Genomic DNA, 24672 nt, shown 5'->3' on the forward strand with positions numbered 1-24672 from the left:
TTACTTGCCATTGGTCGCAAGATGGAGGAAGAGGATATTGTGGTAATCACTCTTCGGAGTTTACCAAATTCCTATGAGCATTTTATCGAGACTCAACATCACATCTACTGGTGTTGATCTAAAGTTCACTGATCTCTGCACCCTGCTACTTCAGCAAGATCGGTGGAAACAACAGTTCGGTAGCAGCTCCAGTTCCACCTCCACTGAGCAAGCCTTTGCTGCGAAATCCTTTCAGAAGGATAAGGGCAAGTTTCAGCAACCATCTCAGCAGAAGTCTTCTGCTCCAGCATCCGATGGTACCAAAAAGAAGAACATTCAATGCAACTATTGCCACAAGTATGGTCACATGAAGGTTGCATGTCGGAAACGCTTAGTTGCCCAGTCTAAGCAATCAGGTTCGCAACCCAAAGCGAACAGTGCAGAGCACACTGAGCAGGTGGAATTTGCCTTTTATGCCTTCATGGCTAAAAGACCCGCAGATCATGTACAGTCATTTGCCTGGTACATTGATTCAGGTGCCTCTCGACATTTCACTCACCGCAGAGACTGGTTTACTGACTACCAGCCTTATTCAGATTCTGTTATCTTTGGTGGTGGAGAAGAGTACACGGTTGTTGGTAAAGGCAACATTCAAATTCAGTCTATTGGGAGGAAGCTCATATTCCTTGATGTGTACTACGTTCTAGGGATGGAACTAAATCTACTCTCGGTCAGTCAGTTGCTGCAACATTCTCCACACTTGGCAGTCACCTTCAGTTCACATCAGTGCACCATCACTGATCGGGCGACTAAGTCTACTGTTGCAGTTGGTCTTGAGGATCATGGTCTTTTCAGACTTACTGATTCTGGTGATTCTCAGGACTTAGCTATGGCTGCTCGGCGATCTTCCATCAGCACACTTTGGCATCAGCGATATGGGCACTTAAATGTGCATTATCTCTCACAATTTGCTCGGGATGAGCTTGTTCTTGGTTTGCCAGAGATTCAAACCCAACAACTTGGAGTTTGTGATGCATGTCAGGCTGAGAAGCAACATCGCACACCTTTCCCCAGTGGCGATTCTTGGCGAGCTTCTCAAGTACTTCAGCTTGTTCATGCTGATATTTGCGGCCCTATGGCCACTCCTTCTGTTCTTGGGTACAGGTATTTTCTGTTGTTTGTAGATGATTTCAGTAGAAAAATGTGGGTGTATTTCCTTAAAAAGAAATCCGATGCATTTATTGTATTTCAGAAGTTTAAACCCTTAGTTGAAAAAGAGTCTGGGAAATCTATTATTACTCTTAGATCAGACAATGGGGGGGAATTTTGTTCTAATGTTTTCTCCAGCTTCTTGGATACACATGGCATCCAACGCCAGTTCACCACACCCCACACGCCACAACAGAACAGTGTAGTTGAACGTCGGAACATGACAATCACCGAGATGGCTCGTTCCATGCTCGAACACAGACATGTTCCGAAGCATTTTTGGGCAGAAGCAGTTAACACTGCAGTTTATCTGTTGAACCGGTCACCCACAGTAGCGGTCAAAGGTAAAACTCCGGAAGAGGCCTTGTCAGGTCGCAAGCCCAGAATCAGTCACCTAAAGGTTTTTGGCTCTCTTGCTTTTGTTTGGATCCCTGATGCTTCACGCACCAAGTTGGATGCCAAGAGTCAGAAACTGATGCTTGCTGGATATAGCAGTCTTCACAAAGCCTACCGCCTTATTGATGTTGAGACATCTCGTCTCATATACAGCCGCGATGTAGTCTTTGATGAGCAGCAAGGACCATTCATGCCTGTTTCTCCTGTTCCTGATCCAACAGACCAGCCTATGTAGGTTCATGATTTGGGAGTTCGGCTTCCATTAGGTCCACCTGATGGGAGGGCTCCAGTAGCTCCTACAGCTCCAGTCCTGCCAGTGATACCTGTACAGCCACCTCCGGCTTCTCCTGCAGGATCACCTCGTTTTGAAGATGCTTCACCTGAGTTTGATCCAGATTCTTCTGATCAGGATCCTGCTGATCAAGCATCTCCTAGTACTACTGTTGGTCATTCTCCTCTCCGGCCTAAGTGGTGGGCTAAGACACTTGCTGATCTTCATGATGATGAGCTCATTGATGGGAGAACTACTCGAAAAAAAGAGCAAAACTATAGATTCTGTTAACTTTGCTCTTATGGCCAACATTCACAGTGTGTTTGAACCTCAAACATATTCCGAGGCTAAAGGAATTCCAGAGTGGGAATAGGCCATGCAATCTGAACACCAGAGCCTGCTGAAGAACAACAGTTGGGTCCTTTCTGATCTTCCCCCAGGGAAGAAACCCATTAGCTGCAAATGGGTCTACAAAATCAAATACAAATCAGATGGTACTTTGGATAAGTACAAAGCTCGTTTAGTGGCAAAGGGCTTTTCTCAGCGTCAGGGCATTGATTATGAGGAGACCTTTGCTCCTACTGCAAAAATGAGCAACATCAGATTAGTCCTAGCCATGGCAGCACAGTTTGGCTGGAAGGTCCATCAGATGGACATAAAGAGTGCTTTCCTGAATGGTGATCTCCATGAAGAGGTCTACATGACGCAGCCTCCTGGTTTAGAGGTTGCTGGTAAAGACCATCAGGTTCTCAGATTGGTAAAAGCTCTTTATGGTTTGAAGCAGGCCCCTCGGGCATGGTACATCAAGATTGATACGTACCTCAGTGATCAAGGCTTCAAGAGGAGTTCTTCAGACTCAAATCTGTACATCAAGACTACTGACAGTGACATCATCCTTCTGGTTATCTATGTGGATGATCTGATCATCACTGGCAGTTCGGCATCTTTGATTCAGGGAATCAAACAACACTTATGCCAGTCTTTTGATATGACTGACCTTGGGCTCATGCATTATTGCTTAGGTGTTGAAGTTTGGCAACAGTCTTCTGGTATATTCATCTCTCAGTCCAAATATGCCAGAGCCTTGTTAGACAAATTCCGAATGCAGGATTGCAAACCTGCATCTACACCTATGGAGAAAGGTCTCAAGTTATCAGCCAAGTCTGATTCTCCTTCCGTTGATGATACTACGTATAGGCAACTAGTAGGCAGCCTCATCTACCTATCTGCTACTAGGCCTGATATCAGCTTCGCAGTCAGCTATATTTCACGCTTTATGACAGCTCCTAAGGCTGATCATTGGATGGCAGCAAAGCATGTGCTTCGTTATGTGAAGGGCACTTCTGATTATGGACTTCTGTATTCTCGGAGTTCTAATCCTAAACTCAGTGGGTTCACAGATTCAGATTGGGCAGGCTCTGTTGATGATAAAAAGTCAACATCTGGATATGTGTTCAGTTTGGGATCCGGTGCAGTCACATGGACTAGCAAGAAGCAGCAGGCAGTTTCTCTCTCTTCTACAGAGGCTGAATATAGAGGGACTGTTAAGGCAGGATGTGAAGCTGTCTGGCTTCGTCAGATGCTTGGGGATATGCAGATGTCACCAGCAGGACCGACTACTCTGTTTGTTGATAACGAAGGCGTTATCAAGTTAGCACGGAATCCAGTCTTCCATGAACGAACCAAGCATGTGGATGTTCATTGTCATTACATACGACAGCTGGTTGAAGACGGGACTATAGATCTGCAGTATGTTCCTACCTCAGATCAGACTGCAGACATTCTCACCAAGCCTCTTGGTCCTGATAAGTTTGTCAAATTCAGAGGACAGCTTGGTGTGTTAGATAGATTAACCATTAAGGGAGGGTATTACAATAATAGATAAGACGTCTATTATTAGTTAATGGTTATCTTGTAAATATCTTTAGCTTTAGTTTGCTTTTGTTTTTTGTTTTCTCTGGAATAGAATGTTTCTATTCTTTACGATCGTTTCCTAAGGAAACATCGTCTCTTCCTTTTGTATAAATTGACCTTTCGGTCTCTGTTATTAATAAGCAAGTATTTACCAATTACCTCGTAATAAAACCCACTTAGTGTACTTACATATATATTATATATAATACATTAATATTAATATTGTCTAATTAATGATTGATTAATTTATTACCAAAGGGACATGCCTCTTCATGGGACATGTCTCTTCTATGGATATTTATATAACCTTCAAATTTGCATTTGGAACACTCATAAATAAACAGTAGTGCTTAGTACATTTGCAGAGATCCATGAAATCTAACAAACAAGATCTCTTAGAGGGATAATTGCTTGCAGGTGTGAATAATACCCAACGGGGAATTTACGGGAAATCTTCATTACAATTTGATTAGGGAGAAGGAAATTCAATGAATCAGAATAGTTATTGAGACTGAATTACATCAATTATGTGCAGTTTGAATTACTTAAAGATTTTCTACCCACCCGCCTATAGAATGGTAGGCCCTGGGGTTGGTTCCGGAGAGGGACTAGGGACGTAGCTACTGGATGGGATCTCAATCATCCAACATTGATAAAGATATGCCTAACCTCTCATCCCGGTTCCCGGTCGAGGTTAGGTCGGATCCCCACTGAAGCTTTCTTTATTGCCTGGGCTCCTCGCGAGGTCAAGGGTTCGTGATGCCCGCCCCGCCTGCAACTGAAGGCAATACATTAGAAGCGGCCCTATAGAATTTTAAGGCGTCCCCGGTCGCCTAATACATAGAGCAGCCACACTCTGCTGTGGATTAATACTTCCAGATCTGATCTGGGTGTGGGATTTCTCATGTGAACAATCATATATTATTCCATTGTATTAGCTGCAGCAGATCAGGGGTTATTCAGAATATAGTCAACTCATAATTAGTGGTGTTGCAAGCAACCAGACAACCCTCTACCTTCAGCCAGCAATCAGCAGTCTTCAGCTTTGTTGTGAGACAAAAGGGCAGTAAATATTGGTCAAAGATTTGGATAATCACCAAGGCTACTATATCAACTAGCTACAGTCAGCATACATTGAGGTTTTGATGAGCCTCTGAATGTTGCTATAATTGCATAGAGTCATCGAGTCCTGGTACGGTTTTATGTTTGTTCTGAAAATTTGAAATGAAATCAGTATTTGTTATCATTACTGCTAATTGCATCAATTTAGAACGAACTGTAACTGTAATAATGAGTAGTTTGTCCCAGCATTACATTGATTTTAACTAGTTTTGCCTTTAATATATTTCTTGGCAAAAAATCAGAATTGGAAAAAACATTAACTGGGTTGTTATCTTTCATTTCTTGTCATTTTTCTTGCATGCATCTCCATTCAATAAGACCCGTGCGACTGTGTGTTCATGTTTTGTGGGCAATGTTTGCTCTTTGATGTGCTGTTTTTAAGGAAAATGTGTTGATTTTTACAGAGAAAAGGCTCTTGCGTGTCAACTCTTTGGTTTTTTGTGTATTCTTAAAATGTTATTTTTACCTGTGACGGCATTTTTGGGAGACTTTCGAAACATGGGTCAATGAGTTGGACTCAAAAACTACACAGTTAAGTCCTAATAGCAATATCACAACTTGTATTTTACTATTTTGAAATGGCAAAAGGGTTCAACACATCAGGCGGAAGACATTGTTTGATGCCTTCTTTTTTATGCAAACCTGTGGTCCGCACCAAGGATCCGTGATTATATTTTTGTTTGTTTCATTTGTTTTGAACAGATTTGGATTTTCTTTGTAGTTGCAAAGGTATTTTCCTAGAAACACGAGCTTTCAATATTTCTGAGGGATTTATTATTTTTTTCACACAAAAATTATTTGGTGGGCATTTATAATTTTGGCCGAAAATATTATTTTGTGGGTTTATAATTGTCCCTTAAAAAATCATTGGGGGTTTTCTAATTTTTGTCTATTAAAAGTTAGTGTTAGAGGATTTTATAATTTTTCCTAAAAATATATTCTTGGGTATTTTACCACGCAAAGTCTGATGTTTTGCTGTGTGAAGGTTCCTTTGATGGGTTTTAATTATTTTTTTTCCATTAAAAAAATTCTGGGAGGGTTTTATAATTTTTCTTCTTCGAACATTATTATTGGTTTTGTCACTTGTGTGATCTTTTGCCTTGAAATTTTGTTTTGTAAAAGGGTTTTTCTGTTTTCACTCAAAAGTGAAGTTTTGTATTATGTTAGGTATTCCTATTTTAGGGTTTTTACTATGTTTTAAAAAAAATTACGCTTCATAAATTTTAGTTTCAGGGTTTGGTGTTTTTTTCCAGAAAAAATGTGGCTTCTTTTAGCTGTTCTAAATCACACCTATTTTTGCTAGTGCAACACATTAGACAAGGGTTTGCCGATTTTTCCATAAAATTGTGGTTTCAAGTTTTCAACTGCTGATCTCAGAGGGATATCTTTGTTACCCAACAGTAGGTTAGACCAATATAAGTACTCTTGGTCATTTCTAGAAGTTTTTCAAATCCAGGGAGGGTCTCAGTAGTAGGCTCATGTTGCTGAGTGCTCTGATGAGTAGGGAGCAGCCTTCTGTGCATCTGTGATCAAAAGAACTGCAGATTATTTTCTGTAGTGTAGTTAATATTATGACAACTAAGGGAGGGTATTAAAATAATATTGTAATGTTTCTATTATGGCCATCTTGGTTTTAGTTGTTTAGGTAGTTTCTATTTTGTAAGTCTGTTGCTTTTCTAGAAACTCTTTGTTTGTAATTTTTCTTTTCAGGGAAATCAAATCTCAATTGTTTGATATTTAAATATCAAACTATCAAGTTTTATAACACTAATTTAGATTAACTCTTGAAGTAATTAAATAAGTTTTAAAAGGTAAAAAATAATATAACCGTTGGAAACTACAATTGGAACAATTGTTATGTTGGAACCATGTGCCTATCAAATCTATCCTTTTTTAAAGTGTTATTGAACTAAACATACATGGAAGTATCTTCTGTGTTATTTTGCGATATGGAATGTTTAACATGGATCCAACTTGAACTGTTCAATGCTAGCTTTGTCATTGCAGACAAGGATCAATCATAGCTAGAAAATTCAAAATAGTTTTAAATTTTTTTGTTGTTTTCTTTTGCAGCAGTGCATATAAATTCCCAGCATTTTATTTGTTTTTAATGAGATTATGTATTATCTAATTTATTAGCCCAACAGAGTTTGATTTTCTTGTGAATAATGATTTGCAGGATGATGATGATCTGGAAGATGATGGAATCAAGATTGAACCTTTCAATCTGAAGCAAGAGAGAGAGGAAGGTTACTTTGATTCAGAAGGGAACTATGTGGAGTATGGAAATGGGAATGAAATTAAGGTTAGCTCTATCGACAATTTGTATATTTAAAAAAAAAAATTGTGCTTGAAACAGTTATATTTTATTTTTAGCAGCATCATATTTGAGGTTTTACATTTGGATTCACTTATGTCTCTGCTTTCAGTCAATGAATTGTTAAATACATTTACTTTCTTGAACTAGGATGCTTGGCTTGATAGTGTGGAGGTGGACACACGTTTTGCAGACAAGCACTTGGAACATTATATTCAAGAAAGGGATAATGATCAGGAATTTTCGTCTTTAGAAATTAGTAAAATCAAGAGGCGCATAGCAAATACACTGCAGCCAGGAGAGACGGTAACAGTTTCCATACAGCATCCATGCTTAATTATTTTAAAAAATCTCTACTCTTAATTGTTCTCCATAATATCAAACTAAAAGCAAGAGAATTGTTGATACTTTTCAATTTAATCTTTATTCTGAGTGTATTTACTGGAACATGTAGTGATGAGTTTGATTAGAACCCTCATTCCTTGGCTTATTTTCTCTGAGTTGGACATAAGTTTTGGTTGGAGATCATCGATCTCGGTTTTGTGACATTGTTTTAAAAAAATGATTTTCTTGATTGGAGTATCTCTCCTATAGTTTATTGAAAGAGCCACGGGACCTTGTTTTTTCGTTTTGAAGGTCAAACTCCTTGCCTTCTAACTTTAAGCATTTAGGGTTCCATTTTCAAATAGTCTTCCTTTATTGCAAACCAAAAGCGAAGGGAACTCTTTGGACTTTTCAACCTATTGTGTTACTGTTCACACAAAGAATTATTTTCATGTTTCTTGCTACATTTTGTTGCTCGTGTGAATGAAAAGATTCAGAGAAAGAAATTATATTAATGTGCCCTGATGACCAACAGTAGGCCAATGAGACTAGAAGTTACAACAGTTGCCAATTGAGAGTTCTAGGAAGAGAGAACTTTAGAATCAGGATAACAGAATTACATTAGGCAAAATAAAGCTCTTTGATGTTAAGAAATGGCAAGAAAGGTAAACGGAAGCCCAAAAAGCAAATGCTGGTGAAGACTGAAAGGAAAGCTCATCAAATATCCCTGTCTACATCTGAAAAGTAGTAGCCTGAGGTATCATCCATCACAGTGTGAAATAGTGGTTGTCTGAAAAGGTAATTGTTAATTATATGTTTATGCATTTATGTGGATATGTAGTAGTAAATGTGACGAGAGTACTACAGATCCCATTCCATGATTTCGATACATGGTTTAATTGGAGATCACTGAGCAGTATCACTTCATTTTTGATTGTGCCATGCATAGGTTTTGTTTTTTTGGAAAAAAAAGATTTTCTTTATTGGGAAAACTCTTTTATTTTGCTAAGCGATTATGAGATCTTGGCTTTCTGTTTTGAATGTCAAATTGTTCTCCTTTATTGCAAACCAAAAGTGAAAAGAGTTGTATGTACTTTTATACTTTGTCTTAGTGTTATACATTAATTCTTTTAATGATTTGTATGTGTTTTGTTACTCATACTTAAATAAAAAGATCATTTATATATATATATATATATATATATATATATATATATATATATATATATATATATAAACTTATTAATTTATTGGAATATGTAGCAGTGAATGTGATGGTATCATGGTAGTCTTGCTACCTGGTCCTTTTCATCATGGCTGACATAAATTGATGCTGGAGATTACTTAGCAATATCCCTTCATCCATTTTGTGATGCCCTGGTATTGTATCATGTATGGGAAAGTTGGATTTACTTGCTTGGAAAAACTCTCCTTTATTGTATCAAGAGATCCTTTTGACCTTGGCTTTATGTATTCAAGGTCAAATTCATTGTCTTGAGAGTATTTTGATTTAGCCTGGGCCATTAATCTGGCAATGCTCCATTCAACCAGTCATGCGGAATGACCAGTGTAGTGGATCTATGTTACACAGAATTTGCATAAATTGTAGTGAATAAGATCCCTAAACACAATCTGAAACTGTTTCCATGGGGCATTAAATGAACCATCTTCAAATGTGCATCCAATTTTAATTTATAATAATTTGTTTAGCCTTTATATTGTAACCACAATCTAAAGTTGTCTCAGTTTCAATCCTGCAGGTTTTACATGCTTTGAGGAGGATGAAGGGAATCTCTAATGATAAAAGTAAGCGGGAAAAAATGCCAGAAGAAACAAAAGTAATCTTTGATCAACTCACAGATGATGCCATGAAATTGATGGATAATGGGGATTACAGTTAAGTGTAGATTAATTTTGCAGATTTTAATCCTGGAAATGCTTCTGTTTTCCATTCCACTTTCCATGTTTTTGGCACAAATTTTGAATAGGCGACTGATGAATTCTTGCCATTTAGACACTGATTGTGTACTTATTTTATATATTAGCTGCATGCTTTTGTTATAGTCCTTGCACTTGTTTTATACACCCATATATTTACTATATTTTTTGCTACCAACAATAGGATACCTTCTTGGACAGCATGAACTAGTTTTAATTTTGTTTCCATTTCTTGATTATCGTTTTCCATTTTGGTTTTGGTTACATTCTTACTCATGTTTGACTCATTATGAATGCAGATGTATATGATGACAAAAAGGAAACATTTGAGCGAGAAGCTGGTGAGGAGTGATTTTTGTGATAATTTATTTTTGGGTTATACAGGGCTCCATGCTGTTAAAATTAAATGATTATCAAAGTGATACATGTCAATTTAAGCGACAGAATATTTTATCTAAGATCAGAAACTGACTGCACATTGACACAGGCATAACTAAAACAGCCAAAATGGAAAAGAGTGCAGGCCAGAAGGGAGTAGGAGCTGCAGAAGCTCCATTATCTTTTTACACTATCTTTACACCATGCTAAACATTAGCATTTTTCTTGCCTTACAACAAGAGCCTTAGAAAGTGAAGGGAGTGTGAACAAGCTCTAAACCTCAAATTTTCCATTCGTAAGGATTACCCTGACATTATTGTTATAGAGGGTCAGCTCTAGACAAAATGCGTGTTATAAGAAACCAGAAGGCGATTTGAGACAAGAAGTATGAAAATAGCCAAGACTAAGGCTGCAGCATTCTGTTTTCTGATTTATCCTTCATACTCAGCCCCTCCAAAGAATGGGACAAGGAATGAAAAATCCACTATCAGACCACTTGATCAACAATCTAAACCTCTGATTTGGTTACAAAAGCTTCAGCTGTAGATCCCTTGGTGCACAATATTACAGTCCAGCCCAAGCCATCTGCACCAAGCACATTTTTGACAAAGGTCAGTGATGCATAATCTTTGACATGAAAGGTTTCTTCAAGCAGGGATGAGAAACAACACTTTCTTTCCCATGGCATAATACCTTCTAACAGACTGTAGTTTGACACTCACTGTAGAAGACAAACCTTTGATAATACGTGTACAGCATTACATAGATTCCAAACCATTTTCGCCTTGCAAGGATCCAGGCACACAAGTCACTCGGACAATAAATGTCCTATGTGCGAGCAAAGGAATACCACATTGAGTAAAATGAGTGGTTGAATTGGCAGCCACATGTTAATAATTCTCATACTATTTTAAAAGAATAACATAAACGTTAATTATTCTCACGCTATGTTAAAAGAATAACATAATGTAAAGAGGAATGGAAATTAGGAAGTGACAGAAAATATTTTGCTTATCTATGTCAAAATTGACATCAATAAGTCCTGTATTTACACTAGCTTTTTCTGAAAATGGATTTTGGGGACCCCGAGATTTGCCAAGTGATATGCTATTCCTAAGCGATCTCCTATTCTTTTGCTCTGTCATGCCCAAAAAATCTAGGGCAAAAACACACCAATAATTTTTTTTTTCTAAAGGTTAAACTACACAAGCCTTATTGTGTTGTGACTACGTTGACTATCATATTGAGTGTCCTAGGTTTACAAGTTGAACATGCTTGTGGTTTGAGTCTTCGTACAGTTTACTAGTGTCAGTTGTTTATCTTGATCAATATCACGTTATAAAGTTTACACGATTCACTACGCATATCTCCGTAACCTTTTAAATTTTATTGACTAATTTGAAGTTAATTATAATATTTACCAAATATTAGATTTAATACATATAATCCTTATTCACCTATATGTGAATGACTATAAGACATTAACATTTAACAATTAATATCTAATATTGAACTTATTAAATTTAATAAAATTAACTTCATCTACCAGCCTATAACTTATAACATCACTATGAATAAGTTTTAGTGTCATTTAGTCAATATAATGTTTTTGAAATTAAAAGCAACCAAAACGAGGGGGTCGGCCCATACAAGCAAAAAGCTGGTAACCAGCACATTACCAGTAGAAACCACCAGTAGAAAAAAGACTAACTAAACATCAACATAGTTCCAAATGTTTGCAAAAAAACCAACAGAGTTTAAGAGCAACTAAGCTAAAACCAAATAGAGATAGCTAGTAGACTACAACAGTTCAACATAACCAAAATTGGCATAACCGGCCAACCCGAGTCTTAATAACAGCTGTATACTAGCAAAACCTTAACCAACAGTAAGACATAAAAAGTTTTGGATCCAAGGAGCCCAGTAAACTAAGAAACATAATTATCTTTTTTCCCCTTACCTTTCGCATCCAGCAGGATCCAGGCCAAGTCATCCGCAAGGAACTTGAAGAGCAACTTGTGGTCCTCCATATCCATACCCGTGTCCTCCTTTTCCTGTGCCAGCAATTGGAGGGTGGTAGCCGCAACATGTGTAACTTTGAGGCCAAATTTGGAGAAGGTAAAAAACCCTTCCTCCAGAGTTTTAACCCTCCTTTCCAGATTAGCATACCGGTCTTGCAGCACCTCAGTCCCTTCTTTAGTCTCGGCTTCCACCTTTAGTGCTTCCTCCTTGGCTTTCTGCACTTGGATATCATCCTGCAAAACCCTTGGGTTAGAGAAAACCTTAGAATTATCCTTAACTGGGGAGGAAATAGTTATGGTGGAGGTGTCCATCTTGCTGCTCTCTTCACAAAAGGTAATGGGTTTGAGGGAAAAACTGGCAGACACATGGGTGATCTCTGTATTCACAGCATTACCAGCAGACGCCTGGGTCTGAGTATTATCCACCGAATTAAAACTTTTCTCTCCCTCCTCCTTTCCATCATCCTTCTTGGAGTTGGAAATATCTTCCTCCTCCCTTCCTTCATTATTGTTTTCAGAACTATCTTCCTCAACCTCCTCAACCGGATTTCTGATGGATTTCTGTTTGCACCTAGCTTGAGATTGTGCAAGCCTACTAGATCTTCTCCTAGCCTTACCCCCAGTCTCCTCCTCCGAGTCCTCTCCATCAACCTCAACCGGTTTTTCAATTTTTATCTTCTTATTTCCCTTTTGTTCCACTGTTATATCATATTTTTCCTTTTTCTTGTTTTCCCTACTAGGGGAGGGTCGGGGGGTGTGAATTTTAGTCCCTGTACTAGAGCGCAGGGGTGAATTTTGGCGGTGGCGTTGGTTATCCACCACCACCACCCTAGGGGGGCATAGGGCAAGGTGAAATTGATAGAGGCGGAAGATTAAACCTTGATGAATTATGGTGAAATTTAAACCTTTACTCCTTTTTTCTCTAACATCAACAACCATATCCTCAAGACAATGCAGAAGATAAAAATGGATAGAAATGAAATCCCTATTCCTAAAATGATTTAACAAAGGGAAATGATAGTAATAGCAGACACCGAACCTACCCTCTAGTGTCAAATACCTCATAAGGACCAGGCAAACATCATCCCAAGGGGCAGGTAGCTTGTCTCTTTTAAACCCTCCTCGGTAACGAATCGGCTCCTCATCTTCTGCAAATAAGCTATTCATACTGGCCTCATAGAGCGCAGGGGTGAATTTTGGCGGTGGCGTTGGTTATCCACCACCACCACCCTAGGGGGGCATAGGGCAAGGTGAAATTGATAGAGGCGGAAGATTAAACCTTGATGAATTATGGTGAAATTTAAACCTTTACTCCTTTTTTCTCTAACATCAACAACCATATCCTCAAGACAATGCAGAAGATAAAAATGGATAGAAATGAAATCCCTATTCCTAAAATGATTTAACAAAGGGAAATGATAGTAATAGCAGACACCGAACCTACCCTCTAGTGTCAAATACCTCATAAGGACCAGGCAAACATCATCCCAAGGGGCAGGCGGCTTGTCTCTTTTAAACCCTCCTCGGTAACGAATCGACTCCTCATCTTCTGCAAATAAGCTATTCATACTGGCCTCATCAGAAATTTTTGTAACCTTTCTCCATTTTTTCCCTTTCATTGAGAGGCCAGTCGCCATGGCAATCACTTCCTCTGTGACTTGGAAGGTGATTCCATTAATGGTGACCTTTCTATCATTCCATCCATTAACAAACTAGAGCGCATAGTTCTCATCGTACCCCACCATCGACTGCATGTAGGGCAAAAAACCCCTTTCCTTCAAAAGAACCCAAGGGGCCATCCTATCTTTAAAATTCTCCATTTCGTGGGTTCTAGCCTATTCAAGTCCCCTCCCATCTCTAATTCACCAATTTTTGGCTCCCCTTCTTTAGTAGTACGCATCTGAACTTTTCCAATTACAAACTCTATGCAACTACTCTCTGCCTTAAACCCTTTCACAACAAGCAAATAAAATTTGTAGACCTGTGCTTGATAAGCTCCAAAATCCCATGCGAGATAATTATGGGATTTGTGAATGTATAAAATCATAATTTTCGCACCCCGACGTTTTCTGACAGCCTGATTAATGATATCTTTCGTAATTCAATATAATGTTGACAATATTCATGTAATTCAATTAAACACTATTAATATCTAAGCTTAGAATATTAAAATAACCTAAATTTTGACTACTTAGTGTAACCAACTCTAAGACATCTAAATGAACCAATTTAAAATATTTTTAAATAACTAATTAGAAACATTAGTTTAAAACATCTTAAACCACACTAATTCAAAACCCATTTAATAAACTAATTTTAAAACAATGTAATAAACAAATCTAAAAAGCATTTTTTATAAACCATATTAAAATTAACTAATTTAATAACTAAATCTAAATATTTAAAATAAATTACATTTAATCACTTTATGTTAAAATTTACTGTTAATAAATTTATATCGAAATAATATATATATTATTAAACTTTATATATAAAAAATAATATATTACATAATCATATATTATATATAATAAATAATATAATATAATATATGTTACACCTTATATATATATATAAAATATAATAATATTTAATTATAATAAATTTTAAGAAACCACACTAAAAAACATTTTAACTAATTTAATAACTAAATGTAAACATTTAAAATAAATTACATTTAATCACTTTATGTTAAAATTTATTGTTAATAAATTTATATCGAAATAACATATATATTATTAAACTTTATATATATAAAATAATATATTAAATAATCATATATTAAATATAATAAATAATATAATATAATATATGTTACACCTTATATAATTTAATATATATATTAAATATAATAATATTTAATTATAATAAATTTTAAGCAAAACAAATAAAAAACGAATTTAAGCCAACCTACTTAATCACCTTATCGTGTGGGGCCCACCTGCTTGGGCAGATCGTGCTTGCCTTGGCAAGCATGATGGACTACTAGGCATGACGGACTACTAGGCAACACCGCTCAACAAGAAAGGGGTGGGTCCCATGACCTCTCCCTCCAAAACACTTTTCTTTTTTAGATTTTTTAATGCAAACTTTTTTTTATAAGTTTTTTTAACATAATTTTTTGTTTCTTTTGCAAGTGCGGATTATGAAGGGAACAACCCTCTCTTTTTTTATGTAACATATTTTCATTTTCAAGAACATGTCGTGTGGGTGTTTTTTTATGGGACCCATCCTCATTTTATTTAATTCATTCTTTTCTTGAAGTGGATGGGATATGTATATTTAAATCTTTGTACATTTTGGGTGAGGGAATTAGGTTCCTCCCATACATTTTCCAGAGACCTATAGGTCTCCTTTTGTTTTTCTCTTGCGTATTTACTAATTCTTTGCTCTCTTGTTTCATTTTGCCTTCTATTTTTTTCTTACTCCACTTTATGGATTTTTTTTTTTGGCGAAACATTATATTTATATTAATAATAATTGATTCAAAAAAGCTCCCGGAGTAAAGAAAAACTCTAGTCATTGCCTGATACAAAAAAGGATGCAGAAGAAGAAATACTGCATCAAGAGAGAGTATCTATCAACACTAATGAATCTTGTCCTAGAGATTCCTAAATCGAGAATATAGTGATTACAAAGAGCCCAAAACTCATATAAATACAATTCATTGTTTGGTGCTAGAGACAAGATGAAGAGCCCAACCAAAAGCTGTCATAGAGATTACGATCACTGATCTACATCCAAAACTCCAATTAAGACCATGATATTAGAAAAACATCTGATGCAAGTGCAATCCAAGACCCTGACCTGCATACAATATCTCAAAAGAACAAGTGAGATCCATAAGAGAAAAACAACATGCGAAATCATAGAGAAGTCATGATTTACTATCAAATAAAATATGAGAAGGACTCGGCCTTATTCTAAACATATTCTTTTGTCATAATATTAACCAAGTTGGGGAGATCAAGGAGGTTAAGTGGGGAAAGTAAAGAGTTAATATAAACCTCATTAGTACCCAAATTAGCCAGACAATCAGCTAAAATATTGCCTTCTCTATAAGTATGCATGATGTAACATTTAGAGATTGAATCAAGAAGAGACCATACTTGATGTAATATATACTTTATGGACCAATTTTATACATGACATTTAATACATGCATTAATAATAATGGATGAATCCCCTTCAACATGTAACTTAGATATTGAAAGTGATTTTGCAAGTTTGAAACCAAAAAGCAAGGCCAAGGCCTCAACTTTATGGATTTATTATTAAGGCCTTAATTTTTTTACTAAAGCTACTCTTATTAATTCCTATTGTGACCATTTTTTTTTTTGATCGGTTGTTGTGACCATTTATTTAATTGAATATACTATTGAATTTAACTTTGGAAATGAGGCATATTGTTTAACTTGAATGACTCATATATGTTCTATTGTTTGCAATATAACAAGGATATTTATGTTACTCAACTATTTTGTTTCTTGACTAATACGAGCAAACTTTGAACACCGTTACATATCATTTCAATTCCATATTTGCAATAAACTTATGCTCTTTTATTCATTTTCAAGAAGCATAAAATACAATGAAAGTAATCTTTGAAGTGATACATCCATACATTACAACTTAACTTTCACAATGAAACTAATGCTTCTTTTCCTTTGAAATAAATATGCATTTTTATGCAACAACAATACATTTCAAAATGAATCAAAATTCCTTTCTTTTACTACAAGTTTTGCAACAATGCAATACAATGAGGATGAACAAGGTGGAGAATTCTCTAGAGAAGGCACAAGGATAAAGTATGATGTATGCCCTTCTCTTGACCCATAAATCATTTATGTACTTCAATGAATCTTATAAATTCTTAACCTCCAAAAAAACCACTCAACACCTCATGACTTGGGCCCTTGCCCCTTCTTGCCAATAATAAGCAAGGCCATTTCCATTAATACATATTGTTATGTGTTGATCATCAATGTCTTACATTTCCAAATGTCCCTCTGGTCTCTTATTTGTTGTAAGTTATTCTTTAGGAGTGGTCAAAAACTAGTGGCTCTCTACCACAAAATTGGAATTAGGTGGGAGTGTAAGGAGCTTCATTATTTTTTATCTTTGCTTTGTTCAAGGATGATGATTTTCTCTATAACATGCTACTTCATTTGCTTGCTCTTGCTTATTGAATATGCTAACACTTGCTTTGATGGCATAAGTGCACCACTCTTTCTAAGGCAAGATTTGATCCCAATTGTAGGAGCTTTAAAAAATAGGCTTACACTCACTTATATGAACTGAGTACCTAACATCACACACCCTACAAATTCAAATATTCAAATATAACCCTTGCTATTGGGAACCGATTTGTGTCATATCAACATTTTTCTAAAGAGAACTGGAATCTATTTTGAATTTTGGTTGGCTTGTGGAACTATAACTAGTTGCCATTGTAATTCATATGGCAACAAAATTTATAAACAACACATTCAAAACAAATAAAAGTAAAAACAAGGTATAAAAACCCTAACTCTTTTAAAATTTCAAGCATAGTGATACATTAATAGAAGGAAAAAAAGAAGAAGCAAGAGTTTGTTTCATGTTTATAAAACAAAAATGCAAGAAAATAAATGCAAAAAACTTACGTCTTTCAAAAGAATCCTTCATTGAACCTCTTTTCCAAAGAGATACCCTATGATCATCTTGCCACCTATGGACACTTCGATATGTGAGAATAGCAATGCAACATTGTGGAACATTCAATGATCAACCTTCAGCTCTATTTGTTTAATGACAAGCGAGAATGAAAGTTCAACCTTTTGGAATGGTATTTGTCTTTCACAATCAAAATGAACTAAACTGAGTTTGTTGAATGTTTGAAATATCTTGTTAGTATTATCAGATTAAAAAATCTGTTTTGAGGCAACCAAGTCAAAGTTAAAGGTGAAAAAATAAGTTAAAATGCAAAACAATACATCAAAAAGCGACTCCCTGGGTTCACCCAAGTTCACCCTAGATAAACCCAATTTGTGCAAGAATGCACAAGGGAATTGGATTGGACTATGGATTGTATATAATTTAGCATGAAAAAATACCTTGATAACTACTCACTAGCTACCCTATTGATGGAGTTATCAAGAGCAAGTGACAACCTCTTCGAGCAAGGTTCTTAAAGCCTAATGTCAATGAAGATGTAAAGGCCAACCCAGATCCAGCTGGTGCAAGGTTGTGTTAAGTTGACTCTTTCTTCATTGGGTAAAAAATGAACAATAGAATAGAAGCATTAACACCACTCGAAGCTTTGAAACTAGCCATGTTTGTCAATTTTTTCAGGTAGAAAACAATTCTCAACTTCAAGTTATTAGCTATGGCATCAAAGGTAGCCTAAAAAAGGGAATTAAAAAACATCCCTTTGTTTGGGTCGGCCTTGCACTTATTACATTGCCTAGTTTTTAAGTATTTAAGCTAATTGATATGCATTTTGACCTAGTCTCCGACAGGGTATGACAGGAGTTGATTCATTGAGCTCAGTTACTGTCTGACATCAGATCAGATAGCAGACATATTCATCAAACCCTTCACCAAGAGCAAGTTCCTTCATTTGTTATTTCTTTCGGGGCGTATGATAGGTGTTTTACTTTGGGGCCTCTTTACTCTTTCTCTTTTGGGGGTGTTCTCTATCTATTTGTGTGTGGTGTGTGCTTCTCTTTTGTCTTGGGGTGACTTCCTTTCTTCAAGGGGGAGACTTCCTATATGTGGGTACCTAGTATGCCCTCATTTGTCAGGACTCATCACTTTTCAGCCACCTAAGTTGGGCTTAGGGTAGGTTTTTTTTTTTGATTAGATTGCAGGAATCGGGTGCAGCACGGCCCCCCCTATAAACTGCAGTGCACCGGGTAAACTTTTTAATGTGACCGGTAGCGCTGGCGTGACACGTCCACCGGTACCATGGAGATGGGGGAGACTAGACCCTGTGACCAACCCCCTGCAACAGGGAAGATTTAGCCAACCGAGCTAGGGCCCCTGCCCTCGCTTAGGGTAGGTTTTTATCTTCTAGTTGATTATTTATTTTTCTATTCCTTGGTTTTTCCTACACTTATAATTAAGCTTGCTTAGGCAAAGAAAATATTAGCGTGGGTGGGTGTAAGGTGTCAGAATCTTCCATGGGAGCTACACTTGCCTTTTTAGGCTATTGTGGTGGTCTCTTCCCATGGGTTGTATTTGCCACCTCTCCCCACTCATTTCCTATATATACCTATTCCTAGCTAGTCACCTCATTCCATTCTATTGCATTCCGCAGATGTTGTTTTTGCGTTCTCCTAATGCTATTTAGTTTTCTGCTAATTTAGCATTTGTAGTTCTCTCTTGGAGGCTAACTCTGTGTTGTTACTTCGATCTTGTATCATTTACATTCACAGTTTTATTCCTATTCACTTGCAGTAGCTATTCTGGGTTATTCATCTTTTCAAATTCTAACACTTTCATCCCTATAATGTGGGCTTTCAAAGCTTATTGGCATGTGGTTGGTCTTCCTTAGTAAGTGACTTGATTTTTTGTTAAGCGGTAAATCATCCACCAAATCCTGGCGGTTATGTATCTGAAATTTGTTAATATATTTCTAAGATTTATTAGATAGGAAGATTCATAATAAACGCCTTCAACTTAAAAGGAGAGCACTACATTATGTGCTCTTGATTTTTCTCCTATTCCATTTTAAATGTGCATATGAAACTCTGTGCCTAATTTATAAAATCTATTAATGTATGACTTAAACCTAGGAACTCTCACACTTTTGAAAAGGAATAAATCAGAAATATGTTTCCATCTTTTTCCAGTAATTTAAAGTATATCTACAGAAAATAACCATTTATCACACTGTTTTGGGTGCAAGGCATGACTTATGCATTGCATCCTTTGCTTTGATCTTATACATGGAATAATGAATTTGTTTTTTCAATCTTATTTTAAAATTTACACTTACACAGCCTATCATAGATTTAAAATAAATTACACTTTCTGTGTGCCCTTTTTCAGAAGGATATGAAAGAATTTTTCGTGTGAAGGGTGGATCATTGGTTGGCAGTATGGACACTAGTTTAAGTGTTGATGCTGGTCAAATGGAGGATATTTTTGCTGATGATGAAGCAGAAGCAAGACAAAATTATACATCAGTAACAGCTTTAGGCCCTCAGAGTGAAAATTCGGGTGGTGCAATAGATATCTTTGGAGAAGGTGGAGCTGCTGCTGTGGACATTTTCTCTGACAGAGAGGTTTCCATATCTCATTCTACTGTCCAGGATACTACACCTCAGTCAGATCATGTAGATGACTCTACTTTGTCTATAAGCAATTTTGGTGAAGGTAAGAGCTTTCTTTTTGTTTTTTGTTTAAGTAGAACTCAAATATTCGTGGCATATTTTTGATATTTATTCAGCTATTTTGTTTGAAACTTTTGCCTTAATCTTATATATTGTGTAGGTGGAGTGCTATCAGATTATGTTTTTGATGGATCATCAGGGTAAGCTCTTAGATCTTTGGCAGTTTTATTTAATATTATTAGTTTTAATTTAATCGTAACAGAACTCTTCATTGAGTTGAAAAGTGCAAGAATTTTTACAGTCAAAATGGATGCTAATTCAAATATTCATGTTATTTCCATTTGTGCAATATTTTAATTTGAGTTGGAAGTTATTTGAATTTACAGTATATTGCTATAGAATACAATATTCATGGGATCTCCCCATTGAATGAAGAATTTTTTCTAGTTGGGCTTGTTCATTGGCATGGTCAATACAACCAATTATGCATTGTAATCTTGAAAATCAAAGGGGATTATGAGATCAGAAGATTACCATCTATCATATATGTAACATTAGGTTTTCCCGGGTCTTAAATTAACATCCAACATACTCAAAGAACACAGTTACTACTTCGTTTCATAGGAAGACAGTTATTTCATGTTCATGTGAATAAGATTTACTGTTAAAATCAGTTAGACAAAATTTCTTAACTTAAAAACTTGAAGTACCATCAAATGAAATTATTACAAAAATTGAAAACTACATACCTTGGAAAACTGAGATTGAAATCAACTAAGGATACTTCTGCAACCACCCAGGTTAGTCCATAAATACCTCTACAACAATACTACAAAATGACTTCTATCCAATCAAATGACGATTATCATTAAATACCATTATATAAAATTAGGGCATCAAATACCACTGTATCAATTAGGGCATCGTTTACCTTAGGTTTATTTAGGGCTTTTGATACCGCTATCTCACTTAGGGCTTTCGCTACCACAGATTCAACTAGGGCTTCCAATACCACAAATTCAATTAGGGCTTCCGATACCACTGATTCAAATAGGGCTTCCAATACCATGGTTTCAATTAGGGCTTCCAATACCACTAATTCAAATAGGGCTTCCAATACCACGGATTCAATTAGGACTTCCAATACCACTAATTCAAATAGGGCTTCCAATACCACAGATTCAATTAGGGCTTCCGATACCATTAGTATCATTTAAGGTTCCAACCATCTCTCAATCAAATAGGGCTTTAGATTCCTTTCCCTCCGATTACTTAACTGTGACTGTATCTCAAGATTAGAAAATATGCTTATATTCGATATTCATATAAATGAAAAGCAATCCATGATTCTATCTATAATATTTAGGTGTAAAATAACAGTAACAGTGAAAATAACTCAACTTAATCTTACCTCCTCATAAATAAAAGTGATATTACCTGTTTAACAATTGAAGGTATAGCTTATCTCTGTTTGACGCACGTTTGACACCTGGGGGAGAGGTGAAACATTGTCAGGGTAACCACCCAACCTCGGACTGAATCTTATCCCCTCACGATCTCTAATGAGAAAGACCCTCCTTACTCGGAACAGACAGGGGACATCTTGCCATCCACTAGGCTTCCTGGTAATTTAACATGCAACTTGGCAGCAAGAGATCACAATTTATGCATGAGTTATTAATTAATTCATATTAAAAAAAGATAATCGTTGTTCTATCATAATTGGTACTGATTCATATTGTTGAGGATTCCTTTCTCTCACCTCTTCACCCATCTTCTTGCTACACAACCGGGTGAGTCCCAGGTATTTGGAATTCTCAGAGCAGACGACTCTATCAATTAATCAAGAAGATTACATACAACCATCATTTCACATTCTATGATTATGTTCTTTAAAGATCTCAAAATTGACAACATTCTTGACAACATTCTTCATGAGTGGAGCATGCATGAGCTAAAGTAATGTTTTATGTACTATTTTTATGAATACTGATGTCAACCTCAATTTGCAGGTTCTCTACACCATCTCACCTTATTTAGGCCTCCAAGCCGGTGATACTCAGGCGTTATCATACTATAATTGCCTCAGAATACTTCACCTTCTTCACCATATACTGGCATTTTCACCTGGTGAATTCCTTGGTGAACTGGTTTCAATATCTCACTCTCATTTATTTATATTATAACACGATGAAATTGATTTCCAGTTGGGATTATAACTTTCTTGCCATTTACCATAAAAGATTCAAAGAAATTCTACATATTCGGAAATAAATATAGATGAAAGAAAATATCAGACTTATGCATAATTCAGTGTATTATAATCATAGAAGTCAATCGACTGATTTCTAAGGAAGACGTCAGTCCTTACAAGGAATAAGACAAACTTATCAAGGAATATTTGACAGACTATTTGCATTAAACATTGTTATATTGTCACCAAGGAAAACGACAATCTCTGCAAAGGAAAAATGGTAGGCTTCATGCGTTAAACAATATTATATTATGAAGAAGGAAACTCAGAACCAGCGGAACCTAAATCATAATATCATACTTGGTGGCAGTTCATTGAATCTTGGCAAATAATAACATAAGGTAATAAAGCTATGGTGCCTTACGTGACTTTTCAAAGCGACTTGAAAGATTGGAAAGACTTGCGCTTGGACAATCCTTGAATTGTGATCAGCGGCAAGAGAGATATAAAATATTCAAGCAGATATGAATTCGTATTCTGATCTCTGTTTACTTAGAATTACCAGCTGCTATGGGTTTGGAAAGATTGCAGGTAAAAGAAATCGAATGGAATGAACAATTATGGAAGTCTAAGAAATATACAAAGGCCTGACTCTACAGTTTCCATCCGTTACAAGAAACCATTCGAAAGACTCCCAAATCACTTTAAAGAATAAAAAGAAAGGAGGAGGAAAAGAAAGAAAGAAAGAAGATGAAAGGTTTTATTATAATTATTAAAATTTAATAAGTACAAGCAACATCACTTAATTAATTATTAAATTATAATGGTGCTAAATCATTTATACATATGTGAACATTTATAAATATTAATTACAATAATATAATGAAAGATATATTAATATCCTTTGAGATATGTTTATATATTTTAACCCAACTATTTTAATTAAATTATTTATTTAGATAACTCATGTGGTTCCATAGATGTATCCTGTTTCAAATTGCTAGGTCCTCTACCTGTCTGCCCAGTGATGGTGATGCCCTGCCTAATTCTCTTCTGACAATGCTTCCACCCCTTCGACATGCTTCCTGCAAGGAATTTTTCCGTAATTAAATTATAAATTATTTAATCATAAATAATCATAATAGTTAACCTTTCATCTTAATTCCATGAATTCGTGATTAATGATCAACTAACATGTCATCTTCACTTGAAATCATAACGACCAACTATCTTACCATTTTGCTAGATTATATTAAATTAAACTGCCAATTGACTTCATGCGAACCTCAACGGCTATATTCCAAGCTAGGTCAAAAATTGGGATGTAACAGTATATCCTTTTGAGTCCAAAGTTTTAAATGGGTTGGTATCACCTTTATCATTAAGATTTTAGTGGTTTACAGCTTCTAGTCTTTCTTCATAAAAAGTTAAACACAGGCAACGATTCTCATCATTTCTTGTTATGGATCTCAGCAATGTGGTTGTTTTTGTGTAAATGATCCCTTCAGTAGCCTGACTATGCGCCTTGACTAGCTCTATTTATGATCTTATTTAATCTATGACATTCTTAGTTTATAAATCAGTTAGCATTCTTAGCTTCTGTTTTCGTGTTCTTGATCTTAGGTATGAATGCCACCACTACTGAGAATCTCAGAATAGCAAAAATGTTAGTAAGTGTTGATGTTTTGTAGCTTTACTCGGATAAGTTACATCAAGATATATATAATGATAATGAACCGACATGCCTATTCTCTCACTCTCTTATAAATATGAAGGGAGGCTGCAGTTGGAAAACACATACCAAATGCACGGCGGTGCTTAGTACATTTGCAGCGATCCCGGAAAACCAACATGGTATGTGAGTCAGGTTGCAAATTTAAGAAATCAAGAGACGAAAGTGGCTTGAAATGCTAAAAAAAATAGGTTGAAAGATCAGAACAGGATGTAAAGAGCTGCCAAAGCACGAGTTTTTCCAGCATATCTACAAGTGTTTACTATGCTGTACCTGAGCCAATAAAGCAGTCATGTATTAGAACATTTGTGGAAAAAAACGAAAAACTAAATGAGTCCCATCTTTGGACTGGTTTCGGGGATCAAAAGCTAACTGAAAGGACTTCGACATTGTGACACCTAACAAAATTCAAATTGGAGTGAGGACTTTCTGCAATTGTTATTCCTGCAATTATAACTCCTCTGCTATATTCGAATTGAATCGCCTTCATTTTCAAACAATCACAAACACTGATAGATAAGAACCTATTGTATTACATACTAAGAAGGAAGTGGAT

General features: G+C 36.0%; 1 protein-coding gene across 4 annotated transcripts in view; it reads left to right on the forward strand.

The window, feature by feature from the left end:
• LOC149532442 (uncharacterized) overlaps positions 1-24672 on the forward strand; it is a 73805-nt gene that overhangs the window by 15991 nt on the left and 33142 nt on the right. For all 4 annotated transcript variants that reach the window (XM_089803618.1, XM_089803619.1, XM_089803617.1 and 1 more), the window contains 6 exons: positions 7071-7196; positions 7359-7514; positions 9293-9428; positions 9770-9811; positions 19907-20233; positions 20351-20390. In XM_089803618.1, the coding sequence (XP_089659744.1) occupies positions 7071-7196; positions 7359-7514; positions 9293-9428; positions 9770-9811; positions 19907-20233; positions 20351-20390 (827 nt within the window). The remainder of the gene's footprint in view (positions 1-7070; positions 7197-7358; positions 7515-9292; positions 9429-9769; positions 9812-19906; positions 20234-20350; positions 20391-24672) is intronic.

Source organism: Cupressus sempervirens, chromosome 10 (assembly GCF_028749045.1).
Source record: "Cupressus sempervirens isolate cs-2001-9-10 chromosome 10, ASM2874904v1, whole genome shotgun sequence".
Taxonomy (NCBI): Eukaryota; Viridiplantae; Streptophyta; class Pinopsida; order Cupressales; family Cupressaceae; genus Cupressus; species Cupressus sempervirens.